This window comes from Oryx dammah, unplaced genomic scaffold, assembly GCF_014754425.2.
Source record: "Oryx dammah isolate SB20612 unplaced genomic scaffold, SCBI_Odam_1.1 HiC_scaffold_29, whole genome shotgun sequence".
Lineage (NCBI taxonomy): Eukaryota > Metazoa > Chordata > Mammalia > Artiodactyla > Bovidae > Oryx > Oryx dammah.
This window is the reverse complement of record NW_024070213.1, coordinates 9920892-9935194: the sequence shown is the minus strand read 5'-3', so window position 1 is coordinate 9935194 and position 14303 is coordinate 9920892. Positions and strand designations below refer to the sequence as shown.

The 14303-nt window shown below is 53.4% G+C and overlaps 2 protein-coding genes across 3 annotated transcripts in view; one reads left to right on the top strand and one right to left on the bottom strand.

Moving 5' to 3' along the window:
- TMEM184B (transmembrane protein 184B) overlaps positions 1 to 12789 on the bottom strand; it is a 51138-nt gene extending 38349 nt beyond the window's left edge. The window contains exon 1 of one of the 2 annotated variants that reach the window (XM_040233308.1): positions 12769 to 12789. The gene's annotated coding sequence lies outside the window, so the exon portion shown is untranslated. Of the gene's footprint in view, positions 1 to 12107; positions 12272 to 12768 lie in introns of those variants that run through there. The other variant, XM_040233307.1, reaches the window with a different exon arrangement.
- LOC120857770 (basic proline-rich protein-like) lies at positions 11558 to 12322 on the top strand. Its single transcript, XM_040233506.1, has one exon. The coding sequence runs from the start codon at positions 11558 to 11560 to the stop codon at positions 12320 to 12322; it is 765 nt and encodes a 254-aa protein (XP_040089440.1).
- Positions 12790 to 14303: the final 1514 nt, after the last annotated feature.

The following is a 14303-nucleotide window of genomic DNA, read 5'->3' as shown; positions in this document are numbered from 1 at the left end:
TTCGCTCCCGCTTCACAGGCATCCCCTCCTTTGGCCAGGGTGGGAGGGCACCCACCCAACAATCTCTGAGACCCAGGCCAGTCCTGTCTCCAGTGGTCAGCTCTGTTTTAAACCTTCCAAGGTCATATTTTCATTCATTAGGTTCCGATCCAAACCCTTTTGAGCTGCAGCCACGAAGTGCTTGCTCGGATGGTTGCTACACACCCATGAGCCAAGCTGGGCTGGCAACACACTCACCCGCACTTCTCTGGAATATTAACACAGCCCGGGAGGGATTTCAGTTCTTTTATTTAAGATCCATGGAGAAACTTTCACCTCCACAGAGCTCACTAGGCACCACTTGATCTGAGCACGGTTAATCTGAACTGGCCGCTGCTCCCACTTAGGCCACCGGGGGGATGACAGGCCCTCTGGTCTCCGGGGGCTGTCCGCTCTGTGAACTTCTGGGTGGCTGCTTTTGGGGGGAGGCTGACCCACATCAGAGCAGGTCAGCAGCCCTCACCCTGGCCTTTCTCCAGAGGGGATTAGAGGGAAAGAGCAGCCAGGGGCTGGGCGGTTCTGCCTGGTTAGCCTCTGGAAAGAGTATCACATGCCCTCCTGAGGGGGGCAGGGTCCTATCTCTGGGTCCCACTCCCCTGGGATCAACGCAGACAAGCCAAGGCCACTCCAGTGGCTCGGCATCTGTCCCTCTTCTCCTGGGGCCAAGTTCCCACGAATCTCTCAACAGGAAAGAAAAACCATCCAAGTGTGTATCTCTCCTTCACTTGGTGGTAGGGATGGGGGGTAGGTGCCGAAATGAAAGAGAACAAAGTAATCCAAAATCCTTCAGCAAGAGCTTACTTAATTCAGCCTTGTAATTAAGGTGTTTTTTTTTTTTCCAATACATACCAGGCCAAATTTTGACCCTTACAGTTTTCTCCCAAACTGAGAACAGATGGGCCAGTGCTCAGCCTCTCTAACTAGACTCTGTGTCCCTCTAATGAAACCACCTTTTCAGCCAGCTAAACCCAATCCAGCCCTAAGTGAATGTGTCCCCTTTGGATGAGAAACTCTAAACCTCAATAGTCCCACTGGCCCGGAATAACAGCCTGTGGAAGCTGAGACAGCTGAACCTGCCCCGACCCCTGGGACTCCTCTGGCAAGAAGTCCAGCTTCAGCCCTGGGTACCCATTGAGAAATCCCAGCCTGAATGTCATTCATGAAAACATGTATGTACTGAGTGGGTTGAGCCAGCATTCCACCCTGGGTGCACACCCCACAGGAATCCACGTGTGTCCCACAGATAAGAATAAGACATTTCATAGCAGCCCTGTTTAAAACACCCAAAACCTGGACGCAGAATGAATAAACAGGGATGGTGGATCCAGGAACAGTGAGTGAGAGCTCCAGCCCTCGGGGGTGGAAAACCGACGCATAACTTACGGTCAGCCCTTTGCATCCACATCTGTAGATTCAACCAACCACGGATCAGGCAGCACTGTGAGCACATTTATGGAAAAAAAACTCCATGGATAAGTGGACCCACATAGTTCAAAGCCATGTTCAAGGACCAACTGTGTATTGAAACAGCGTGGACTTCCATGCCGCAGTGAGCAAGGACTGCTCTACACAACCTGGGTGACTCTTCTAAAGACATGACTCCATTTTCAAGCAGGCCAGATCCAGTCAATAGTCGTGAGGTATGAGAGTGGTTCCCTCAGAGGTTCTGACCCGGGGAAAGCCCCAGGGAGCCCCAGGGAGAGGTTGGGAATGTTCTGCAGCTTGAGCTGGACAGTGGTTTACATAGGTATTTACAGATGTAAAAATCATCACACTGTACACCTACCTGTGTACTTTACTGTAGCAGGTTAATGAACATACACCTTCAAGCACCTTCTGTGTGCTAAGTCCAAAGGGTATCTCAAGCAAGGCTCTAGCCCTTAAGAGCTCACAGTCCAGTAGGGAAGAAAATATTAATACACTCAAATAACAATGCAAGGTTGCCCATGACCAGTGGGGCAGGTGATGGGAGTTGGCCAGGGGATTGCTGGCATCACTGCTGAGTCAGGGAAAGGGGTAGAAAAAACTGATCCAACGCAGGAGTTTTGGAGGCAGCCAGACCTGTGTCCGATCCCACTTCTCACTGTGTGACCTGGACCTGATGTTTGCTCTGCTTCTTCAACCTACAGAGGAACCACAGGGGAAAGCACAGCATTTCCTGGGTCCTTGCGAGGACCAGGGAAAGAATGCACACAGAGCACTGGGCCGTGAGATTTGTTATTCCTGCCACGAGGCTGCACCCGCCCTGTGCCAGGCACCACGGTTCACAGATGTGAAACGGGCCCTGCCCCCCTCCCCCGCCTCCTGATCCCACCACGAAGAGGGCAGCCACCACTCACCCACTCTAACAAAAGTGCAAGCATCTAACAAAACAGGGGCTGTGATGTGGACTTGGCCCTAAAGGAACCTGCTGCCCAGTGGGGAATCAGACACCTAGGACACAGTGTAAAAGGCTTAAGTGCAGTGGAGAGGAAGAGATAAAGAAACAGGGGAGGGCAGAGGGCAGAAGGAGGTGGAAGCTGAGCTGGGCCTTCAGAGGTAGATAGGATTTGGGCACGTGGAGACCGCCTGGGAGGGAGAGGCAGGCAGGCAGGCAGAGGGAACGGCATGAGCAACAGCACAGAGGTGGGCAGGCAAGGAGGCACGTGGAAGAAAGGGCGCCCAGTCAAGGGTGACTCAACCAGGGGCCCAATAAGCAGGGCCTGGGGCAGCGACTACATTCATGTGTCAGAGGGGGAACCCCTGAAGATTTCAGAGGTCAGAAAATAAACATATCAGAACAGGGATTTAAATACCAAGCCAGACAACAGCAGGGCTTCAGAGGGACCAGAGGGAGGGGGCTCCATTTCTCCAGGGCTGGGGCTAGGGGCCAGACTTCCCAAGAAACACCCAAACTTCCACATCTGCTCCCCTTCGTGAGACCCAAGCTTGCATTCTTGATTAACTGATGGTCAGGGGGTCCCTTGGACAGCAAGGAGAACAAACCAGTCAATCCTAAAGGAAATCAACCCTGAATATTCACTGGGAAGGCGATACTGAAGCTGAAGTTCCAATACTTTAGCCACCTGTTGTGAAGAGCCGACTCACTGGAAAAGACCCTGATGCTGGGAAAAAGGGCAGGAGGAAAAGGCAGGGACAGAGGATGAGACGGTTGGATGGCATCACCGACTCAACAGACATGAGTCTGAGCAAACTCTGGGAGATAGTGAAGGACAAGGAAGCCTGGTGTGCTGTAGCCCATGGGGTCGCAAAGAGTTGGACACGACTATAACAACTACAACAGGGGCCTGAGTGAGGACGTTGCTCCTTGACAGGGTAGCCTTGGCCTTCCTGCATTGGCAAGAGGTGAGGATACATTTCCTGTGCTTCTTGTTTATTTAACTGTATTCATTTTAAGTTTTTGAAAAAGTCACACAGTCACATGAATCGGCACTCAAAAGGTATGAGGGGTCTCCAGTGAACAGCTCCCAGGCACCACCCCGGCCCCAGAGGCACCCATCACCGATTTTGTGTGAACCCCCAGAGACCCTGAGCACACACAGAAGCAAATGCACTTTCCACTTCCCTTCACTTTCACAGAGACGGAGGCACAGCAGACACACACGTCCTGCACCTGCCTCGTTCACAGAAATCTATCTGGTGATTGCTCTGTATCTGTGGATGGCAAGGAGTCTCCATCTTACTTTTCATGGCTGCACAGTGGTCCATGGTGTGGATGGACCATAGTTTTTTTTTTTGTTCCTGGCCCTCTGCGGATGGACTTTCAGGTTGCTTCCAACCTTGTGCTATTAAAAAAGAGGCAGCCGTGACTAACTGCACAGTCACTTTGTACACGTGGAATTTCATCTGTAGGGTAAATTCCTAGAAGTGCAACTGCCGGGTGAGAGCCTCAAGCATCTGTAATTGTAAAAAACATTGCTGGAGATGCAGGATACATTTTAATCACTCATCCAAGAAAGAAGCTGAATTACTGAGGAAAATACTGACAACAGGTAGTCCCACGGACATCCAGATGAACAGATAGTAGAGAAAAGCCCCATTTTCAGCAGACAGAGAGCACTGGGTCAGAAGATGGCTCTAGACCCAGAGCAGCCCTGGCTCGCCAGTGCCCTGGTCCATGAACTCGCATTTCCTCACCTGTGAGTGAAGGGCCAGACCTGCTCAACCCCTCGGCCCTTCCTGGTACAGACAGGCTCTGGTTCCAAGGCCAGTGGGGGTACGGACAAAGACTGCAGTCACCACGACACCCGGCTTTAATTGGTCTCTCTGGGCAAAGGTGCCAGGGGAGAGGCAGGGAGATGACGACAAAGGCCTGGTGGGGAGGGGAGGGGGTGCAGAGCCTGGGAAGGCGGGGTGCTTTCAGTCCGGCCATCCTGATCCAGTGACCCGCGCCTGCATGAGCTGGAGGGACACCTGCATGACACATTCAGGCTCCATTCCATTCGCCGCTGTGTCCAGCAGACCTGTTACGTAACAGCCACGGCCACCCAACCCTCACTCATCAAGCGGCGGCAGAGGATGGAGGCGGGCCTCTGGATGCCTGGTGCCCTCCCTGTGAGATAGGACAGCTGGGTAAACGCAGCGGGCAGGGTGGGGCTTTCTCCCACCCCCATAAATCCAGCTCAACGACCCCAAACGGCAAATGGAAGAAGTGGTCTTCTGTCCCAGTCGAGTGGGAGATACCTCTTGGCAAACCAAAGGCAGCATTCGAGGGGCAGAAGGCTCGCCAGCCTTCCCCGTTCCCAGCCTGTGCTCTGCTCCAGCAGACTGCATGGCCAGGGCCTCCTGTAAATCGAATCATCCTCAGATGCACTGAGGTTATGGCTGTTAACACTTTTCTAACCACTGCCCCATGCATCAGCCTTTCTTTGTAAAGCAAATATACCGCCTTGTCAAGTCCAGACTTTCATACATACTATTTGTTTAAAACCCACTGACCAACTCATGGGGAGACACACTTCTCTTCCTGGAAGCGACGCCTTGACACCTACTGTTCCAGACCAGCTCACTCCCTCCGTTCCTCCACTCACCAGCCTGGGCCTGTGCTCCAGGTGGACCCCCTACCTGCAAAGCCTTCTTCGGCTCCTCCACCTGCCCACCCCCACTGTCCGTCAGAGCCCCAGCTCAGCTGCCCTTCTCCTCGGGAGTCTCAGCTCCTCAGGCCACCGGCAGGCAGAGCAGAGGGCTGCCTCCTGGGGCCCCCACAGCTTCAACCAGATTCTCTATTAACAGGCTTTCCAAGTCTGAGAAGCAATCCACCTGCCAGGCTTCCCATTGGGACTGCAGGCTCTCTGGGGGTAGTGGCTGTCCTGGAGGGGCCACTCAGAGCAGCGAGGGCACAGGATTTGAAACTGAAAACCTGGGTGCTTCCTTCCACAGTTTCTTAGGCAAATTCACCCTTCTGAGCCTCAGTCTATCCATCTACAAAACGGGCCAAAAATTTTCAAGATGCCAGGGCCTTTGGGAGGATTAAATGAAATGTTATTTGTGAAAAGTCATTCACAAACTGCAAAGCCTTAACACCAATCCCAGTGAGGATTAGGAATATTAGTACTAATTAATAAAAGAACATTGATTAATACTCATTTCTTCACACACATCCCTTTACCAACACCTATCATTGTGCCTGCAGGCACCCGAAACGACTGCTCGTGGAACTCAGGTTCTCTGTTCGTTCTAGATGGAAATAAAATACACAACTGCTAGAGACATAGAGACCAAGAGCCTCTGCCAGCAGCTACAGCAGCCGCCGCCGTGGGGTTAGTTATTTTCGCCTGGAGCTTTCCTGTAAGTGATGACCCAGAGGGCTTTGGTGAACAGCTCTGCCCAGAAGGATGGAGGTACCCAGCCACCTGCCAGAAGGACAGGGCCTCCCTGGGTACAGGCTGCCCACAGGGGCTGCAGTAGGAGAAAAATAAAGGTACCAACCTCCACACACATTTCACTTAGGATGCGGAGGCTGTCAGATCTGAAAATCCCTTTCAAGGTGACAGATGCGGTAACTTCTAGAGGTCTCACGCCACCCCCTGCCTGGAGGTGAGGGTGGGGGACAGCCATCCTGGGACCACCCTTGGCCAGAAGCTACAAGGCCCACAGATCATGGCTCCCCAACCAGGAGACTGAAGTCTTCCGGAAGATCGCCAAACACACTTCAGGTTGGAAAAGAAAACACGCGTGCACACACACACACCCCTTCTCCATCCATCTTCACGTGACGATGAAGACGGGTTCTCCCTCCAAAACAGAAACCAGGCCCCTCCTCTGGGGGTGGGAGGAGGTTCAAGGTTTTCTAACCTAGGACCTCTTCTGGGCCCTGTGGCAGCCAGCAGGTGACGAGCAGCCCCACTGGAGGGCAAGTGACTGCACCAAGGTCAGCACCAGGCTCTCTGACTCTGGGCAGTGTCCCACCTGCTCCTCACACCGTAGGGCCATCCAGCAAACAGGGTGGGGACCCCGTCTTTCCCACAGAAACCTTGACACAAAGCACTAGGAGGCTCTGCTTTAGCCCCTCTCCAATTCTTTCACAGCGATGGCTACCTTTTTCATGGCATGGGTAAAGGCCTGTGACCCACTGTGATATGAACAACCAGATAACGCAGGATTATGCCTAGGAGGATTATGCCACTTTTCCACAGTGACTATTTCTTGGTTATTGGAAAACCGGGGTGATTTTTATTCTTACCCTCCACTCTCTTCTGTGCTCCAAATTTACTATAACCAACAAGTACTATATTCAAAAGCAGAGATGCCTATTGTTTTCCATAGGCTGAAACATCACAAGCTTTCCGTGAAATGCTCATTTCGTCGTGTGTGACTTTTTAAAAACACAGTAAAGCTGGAAGTGACGCAGGTTAGGCACAAAGGCTTTCTGGGTGGGATCTTCCCTCTCCGGTTTCCGCCCCAGAAGAGAAGGAAAAGGAGGTGACTGTGGGGCTTCCTGTCTCCCAGCCCAGGCCCGAGACCTCCAGGCCATCAGACAGAGCCTGCCCTTGGGCAGACCCAAGGCTGTTCAATGTACCTGTTGGTTCCTGATACAAGCTCAGTCCTAATAAACAATGTTGTTCTGACCTGTCACTTCTCAAGAGCAATTCTAGCTTTATCCTGAGTGGCAATGATATTAAGCCATCCAAGTGTTGGCTTGTTCGGTCAAAAACTATTTCAGCACCTACTCTGTGCAAGGCATCATGCCAGACACTGAGCCACCATTAACCCCAAAATGGAAAACCAACCAACGAGACAGAGGCAGGCCCGTGTCACCCTTCTAAGTTCTGCCCTGGTATAGGGTTTCAGATGCACTAAAACAGCAGCAAACAGCAACGTGAACAAGTGCTGCCTAATTCCAGTGCCGCCCCTCCCAGGACTTGGGCAAAGTGGGGGCCAGGCCTGAGTCCCTGATGACAACCCAGCAGCTTAACTGCATTGAATTAAGGTACCTGAACTGCAGGCCACTTGGCAGAGGGAGACAAGACGGGGAGGGAACATGAGATAACCTGAAACCTGGGGACCATCCAAATATTCTCCTGGTACCTTCACACTGTACTTCCTCCCCTTCCTGTCCTCTTGGAGCCAAGAAGATCACATTCAATTAACATTAACTGAGGGCCTACTATGTGCTGAGCCCTGATGCCAAATGGTTTTGCAAACAAAGAACTCAGACCTTTGCTCTGCATATGCTCTTCCCTCTGCCTGGAACCTGCTTCCATATACACCAGGTGACAGCTTACATGTTACCTGGTCAGAGAACTCCCTGCCCAGGCAGGAATGCCCCAACGTTCCCTCAGAGTACCCATGACACCTGGAGCGGTTCTCTCCCCAGATGGATACTCAGCTCCCTGCACTGACACACAGTGTGCAACACCTCTTTCCTGAATAAACTAAACAGTTTGGAAGGTAATAATAAAAACCACTGTTTACTGAGCACGTACGATGGGCCGAGTGCTGTGGTAACTCCATGCAGACATTAGAACATCATCGGCGTATGACGGCTACACTCTTACTACTGTCCTTTCACAGATGAAGGAAATTGCATCATCTCCCCCTATTTTCAAAGAATGGGAATTAGAACCCGGTCCGCAACTTGTCCAAGGCCACGCAGCTAATGAGAGTGAAGACTGAACCTCAGCCCTCAATTCGCTCTCCAGAAGGCTCGGCTGACCTCCCTCTCTCCTCGGGACCCCAAGGGGCGCTTCTTGGCCCTGTGCTCCCAGTGACCACTTCTGTCCCCTTTCTGAATCCTCAGCCTCCTCTCCCAAGGCACTCTACTCAAAAGTCATCCCTGACTCCTCCCCCCACAACCTACACCCATGGGTTCCCATAGCCGACGTGGACCCCCCTCTGCCGTGCTTCACCAGACATCCTGTGCAAAGACCCTTAGTCTTTCAGCCCTGCAGGGCGGGACAGGCTGGGGCACTCAGCTGGCTACTCAACACCCAGCCAAGCAGGCGGCTAGGGAGGGCATGCCCTCCATGAACCCGCAAGTGGGATCGGGCGGTTAAGCCCAGCTCTCTATGCCCACTTCCCGCTCTGTCCCTCGCCCCACCCCTGCCTGTATTTATAGCGCTCATGAGCATGGGGGCCTGGACAATGCAAGATGGGCAAGAGGGCCACCCACTTAATCCAGATCCTTAGGGTGAGAAGTCAGGGAGGACCTGCCAGGCCCAGAACAGCCAGGAGGGACCGAAGTTCCAGCTCAGAAAGCCACCCCCACCACCAGCCACAGCGGCCAGGTCAGAACTGCCCTGACAGCAGTGGGCTCCAGAGGCCCGTTCTGTGTCACACAGGCTGTCAAGACCAGAAGCTGCTGGAAGAACAGAAGGGAAAGGCCACAGGGACCAAAAGGATGCCACTGACCTGAGGGAAAGCAAAAGGAAGAAAAGTCCAGTGTCCTTGGAGTGACCTGCAGGAAGGAAGGAAGAGGGAGACACACCAACATACTGCCCTGGAATATGCAGTTGAGGATGTTGCTTCCTTTTTGAAACCTTCAGGACTCCCTGCTGGCCACTCTGGGGTCAAGTCTGAACTCCTTAGCAGGGCCTTCAAAGGTTTTCAGGCCCCAGGCCCTTGCAGCCATGTCTGGGAGGCGAGGTATTTCAGGCTTTCGCACCTCTGCCCGGGGGCTCCCTCTGCCTGCAAGGTCCTCTCCCTCTCCTTGGGCAGAGCATCCCTGTCCTTCCAGGCCTGGCACAGCCCAGGGTTAGTGGGGAAGAGCATGGGCTCCGGGGTCAGCTCCCCGAACAGTGCAGCTTTACCCTCCTAGGCTGCCTCCTCTGAAAAACGTGGAGCAAACTGTCCCCACCTAACTGGGTGGTGGGGGATGAAACGCAGTAATTCACGAGAGCGCTTTGAACTGTGCCTGGCACACAGTAAGTGCTTAATAAACGAGCTGTTGTTCCCATTGTCCTCTGGCTCCGCTAGGGCCCTCTGTTTTCACCACAAGCAGAGCACTGTCTGTCATGTATCTGTTAGCCGGTGGACAGCCTCAGCCAACCACTGCCTCGCAAGAGACACAACCACGACTCAGCACAGTGCTGGGCACACAGTAGGTCTTCAGCAAGTGCTCGCTACCTATAACGGTCCAACGGCAGACCCCCCCCCCAGAGCTTTTCCAGGGCCCAGCTGCTTCCACAGCTCACACACCAAATCCCCAGTCTCCAGGCCCAGCTGAGTGAGAAGCGCATTCACAGTTACTTGGTTTCAAAACAATGAAGGGCCGTCCTCTGCCTTCCCAGGCTGTTTCCACTCCAGGGAATTCACAGGGAGAAATGAGCACAGCAGGGACTGGAAATAGCACGGAGCCCCTCTCGGGGAAGAGAGCACGGCCGGCCTGCCAGGAACCAGGAGCAAAACCTCAAAGGCAGAGGAGAAAACAGCCTCCAGACAGAAGCCCGAGCTCTGCAGAACTCGGCCAACCCCAGCGAACTAGGACAAGATCACTTGCACCCATTCTGCCCTGAAGCTCTTCTTCCCACCCTCTTGGCCACCTTTCGATGGAGTTCCTGGTATAACCCACTACTACCACGTGGGAGCAACTGACAACACATCCCCCCTAAGCTGCACAAACGAACCAGGTCGTGTGGGGTTCCTGGAGGGAGCTAACAGTGCCTTCTCCACCCACACTAGCTATCAGGGCCTCGTGTCTGGACTGTCTACGTGTCTACGTCCATCTCCTAGCAGACCAGAAGCCCTCAGAGGCCAGGCACCAGGTCCCATTCATCTTTAAACCCCTGTGCCCCTAGCATAGTGCCTGGCACGTAGTAGACGCTCAGTAAGCTGTGCGTGCTCAGTTGCTAAGTCCTGTCCGACTCTTTGTGACCCTATGGACTGTAGCCCGCCAGGCTCCTCCATCCATGGGATTTTCCCAGGCAAGAATACTGGAGTGGGTTGCCATGCCATATTCCAGGGGATCTTCCCGACTCAGAGATCAAACCCACATCTCCTGTATTAGCAGGCAGATTCTTTACCCCTGAGCCACCTAGGAAGTCCCGCTAGGTTAAGTTACAAGGCAGCAAAACCTGGCAGCAAGAGAGTGGTGCTGGTTCATGGATCACTCCATACGGGCCTCCCACATACACGGACAAGGAGTCACGTGCTCTCTCTGGGTCTCAGTTTCCACATTTGTAAAGAGGGATAACAAACAGTTCTATATTCTCACAGTCTCAGAGAGAACTAACTGGGGAAACATACATGGAAAGCACCATAGCATCAGAGGAACGCTAGTTACCTTTCCATTTCAGCTCAGCTCTCTCTGCACCTCCCTACCTCATTCATGTTGGAGCCTTTTCTGCTGGCCATGTGCCCCCTCCCCCAGCACTGAACCTACTCTGCATTGCCTCTATTGTTTTATATCTTTCACATCATTGTGACTACTTGGTTTTAAGTTGGATTCCCCCACCGACTCGAGAGGTCCTGAATCCCAGAGGCACCATGTGTTCCGTGTTCAAAGCCTGATAAAATGGGCACACAGGCCTGACTGCAGGCCCCCCCCCCACACACATGGCACCCTCCAGCACACGGAAAAGGAAGGGAGATAGGAAGGGACGCTGCACATGTAACCTGTGAAGGAGTCACACCTCTGAGATCTGTGCCTCCTCGGCAGGTGTGTGAGCTTGTTTGCCTCCACGGCACAGGGGCCTCCAGGGCACTGATTGCTGCTTCTTTCCTTACATAAAGCACCAGGCAGACAGATAAATAATACATGGCCTTTGCCTCACTCGTAGGTATCAGACGCGCAAACACCTGCTTAGTCCCAAAGTGCCCTGGGTGTGTGTGTGTAATGCCTGGCCTTACACAACTCCAGGGGGCATATATGAGTTGGGAACTGATACTCATGCCCACCTCTCAACCCTATCCTCCAACCTTGGCCTAGAGTCCATCAGCACTAGACCCCAGCAGCGTAGTCCAAGGAGGAAACCTAGGGCAGGCATGCACACGCCCTAAACCAGTCTCGGGGGTCCTTTCCCAAGAAAACATCCTTGGAGCCCCAGGTTCCTGCTGGCGCCCCTCCAGACTGCAGACCTGTATGCAAGCCGTGTACACCTCCATGCACGCATCCTCGGGAGGCCTCGCCAGGCCAGCCACCATCCCAGATCACAGCTCGCCCCCCGCGAACCCCCCCAACCCAGGCACAGGAGCTCCCCCACTCACTCGGTCGTGCCAGGCGCCAGCACACCCACCAGGCACACACAATCCCACTTGCAAACGGCCTGTCCAGCCCGCCTCCCCTCTTCCCCCAGCCAGCCCCACGGGCAGGTCCGATTACACTCCAGGCGCGGGCCCCGCCACGTTGGCGAGGAGGGGGCCAGGGCACACCCACGGGCGGCCCCGCGACCTCGCAAGGCGGGGAGAAGGCGCAGGGCTAGGCCGGCGGGGCCGTAGACGCCCCCTCCCTCCGCTGCCAAGCCAGCCGCCTCCGTCCCCGTTCCCGCCTGAGGACCTGCGGCCAAGGCGACCCGCGGGGACGACCCCCCGAGCGGGCCCCTCCAGATCGGAGCAGCCCCTCCGCTCCAGAGAGCCCTCGGCTACCTCCCCCCGCCTCGGGGCCTCCAGCGCAGGGCTGGTGGGCAGAGTACCTCAGGAGCCCATGGCGGCGGCGTGTGCGGGCGACGCGCGGCAGCCGGACTGGGAGAGCGAGGTAGGCGGACAGCACCGCGGCCCCGAAGTCTCGCCGCTGGCCGGCGCGTCCCGGGCCCAGCCGAGTGCCGCCGCGGCGCGCCTGCGCACTGAGCGCGCCGCCGGGGAGGGCGGGGCGGCGAACGCGAGGCTGAGATCACTCGCCCGGCCTTAAAGGGACCGCGGCCCCAAACCCCTGGTGGGAGCGATCTCCGCTCTCCAGCCGCTGGCAAACCAGTCGAGTCGCCTCCCCCGTCTCCATCCGACGCCCCGCAACCCCGCCCACCGCTGAGCTTCTTTGGGTGCAGGGACAGAGTCGTGGGCTCCAAGCTCTGTCCTGGCACTCTCAGGCTGTATGGAACTTCACTTCTTTTAACCTTAATTCCCTCCATTTGGGCCTGTTTGAAAATGAAACAGTAACGGCTTTTTAATCGAGTGAAGGATGCAGGCGTTTGTGGAAAGAATGTCTCCTGAAGTGCTGTGTGCAATAATCGAAATGAAATTGCAAAAGAGAGAAAGAGGTTTTTTTTCCCACTCCACTTAGCAGCGCTTCCGTCTTGCCCCACCTCGCTCTAGGTAGCGTAACTAGCAAATTCTTCAGATATCATTCAAACAGCTCACCTCATTTCTAAGTGCCAGGTCCACACCAAACAGCAGTTTAACTGAAAAACAGAAAATCCAATCAAGTTTTGGCTTTGGTGTGTTCAAGATCCCCACATTTATTTCTATCCTCAGCCCAGACTCCTCCCCTGAACTGTGTACTCAACACCTCATCCTTGAGGTCCAATAGGAGCTCAAAGTCAAGAGACCCACACCAGGACCATCTCCTCTCAAACTGCAGAGACCTGCACTCTCATAGCCTACCCACAACAGCAGTTAGCAGCTCCCCCCTTCCAATACCAGCCCAGAACTCCTGGAGTTACCCTTGGATCCTTCTTCTCAAATGCTTACCCACTAGACCAGGAAATTATGTTGGCTGCGTGCTAAGTCGCTTCAGTCGAGTCGACTATTTGCAACCCTATGGACTGTAGCCCACCAGGTTCCTCTGTACGTGAGAATCTCCAGGCAAGAATACTGGAATGGGTTGCCATGCCCTCCTCCAGAGGATCTTCCCCACTCAGGTATTGAACCTGTATCTCACGTCTCTGGCATTGGCAGGCGAGTTCTTTACCACTGGCACCACCTAGACTCTGACCTCTTCCACTTCATCTCCACTGCTACCAACCAGTTTGCTTATTTTCTGTCCATAATTATTGCAATATTCTTGTTAGGGAATGAACGTTTATATCCCCTCAGATTCACATGCTGAAATCCTAACCCCCAAATGTGATGGTGTTAGTTGGGAATGGAAGGTGATTAGCTCATCTGGGTGGAGCAGAGCAACTTTTGGAGCAAACTTATATAGGATTTTAGAAAGAGACCCCAGAGAACTCTGTAGCCTGCTTTCTGCCTCCTGAGAATACAGAAAGAAGTTAACAGACTATAACCCAAAAAAGGGCCCTCAGCAGAACCTATCATGCTGGCAGGCAGCCTGATCTTGAACTGCTAGCCTCCAGAACTATGAGAAGTAAGTGTCTCTCATTGATAAGCCACTCAGTTTACAATAATCTGTTATAGCAGCCCAAGCTGACCAGTTGAACGGTTCTATGAAGACCTACAAGACCTTCTAGAACTAACATCCAAAATAGATGTCCTTTTCATTATAGGGGACTGGAATGCAAAAGTAGGAAGTCAAGAGATACCTGGAGTAACAGGCAAATTTGGCCTTGGAGTACAGAATGAAGCAGGGCAAAGGCTAACAGTTTTGCCAAGAGAACGCACTGGTCATAGCAAACACCCTCTTCCAACAACACAAGAGAAGACTCTACACATGGACATCACCAGATGGTCAACACTGAAATCAGATTGATTATATTCTTTGCAGCCAAAGAATGGAGAAGCTCTCTACAGTAAGCAAAAATAAGACCAGGAGCTGACTGTGGCTCAGATCATGAACTCCTTATTACCAAATCCAGACTTAAATTGAAGAAAGTAGGGAAAACTACTAGACCATTCAGGTATGACCTAAATCGAATCCCTTACAATTATACAATGGAAGTGACAAATAGATTTAAGGGATTAGATCTGATAGAGTACCTAAAGAACTATGAACAGGA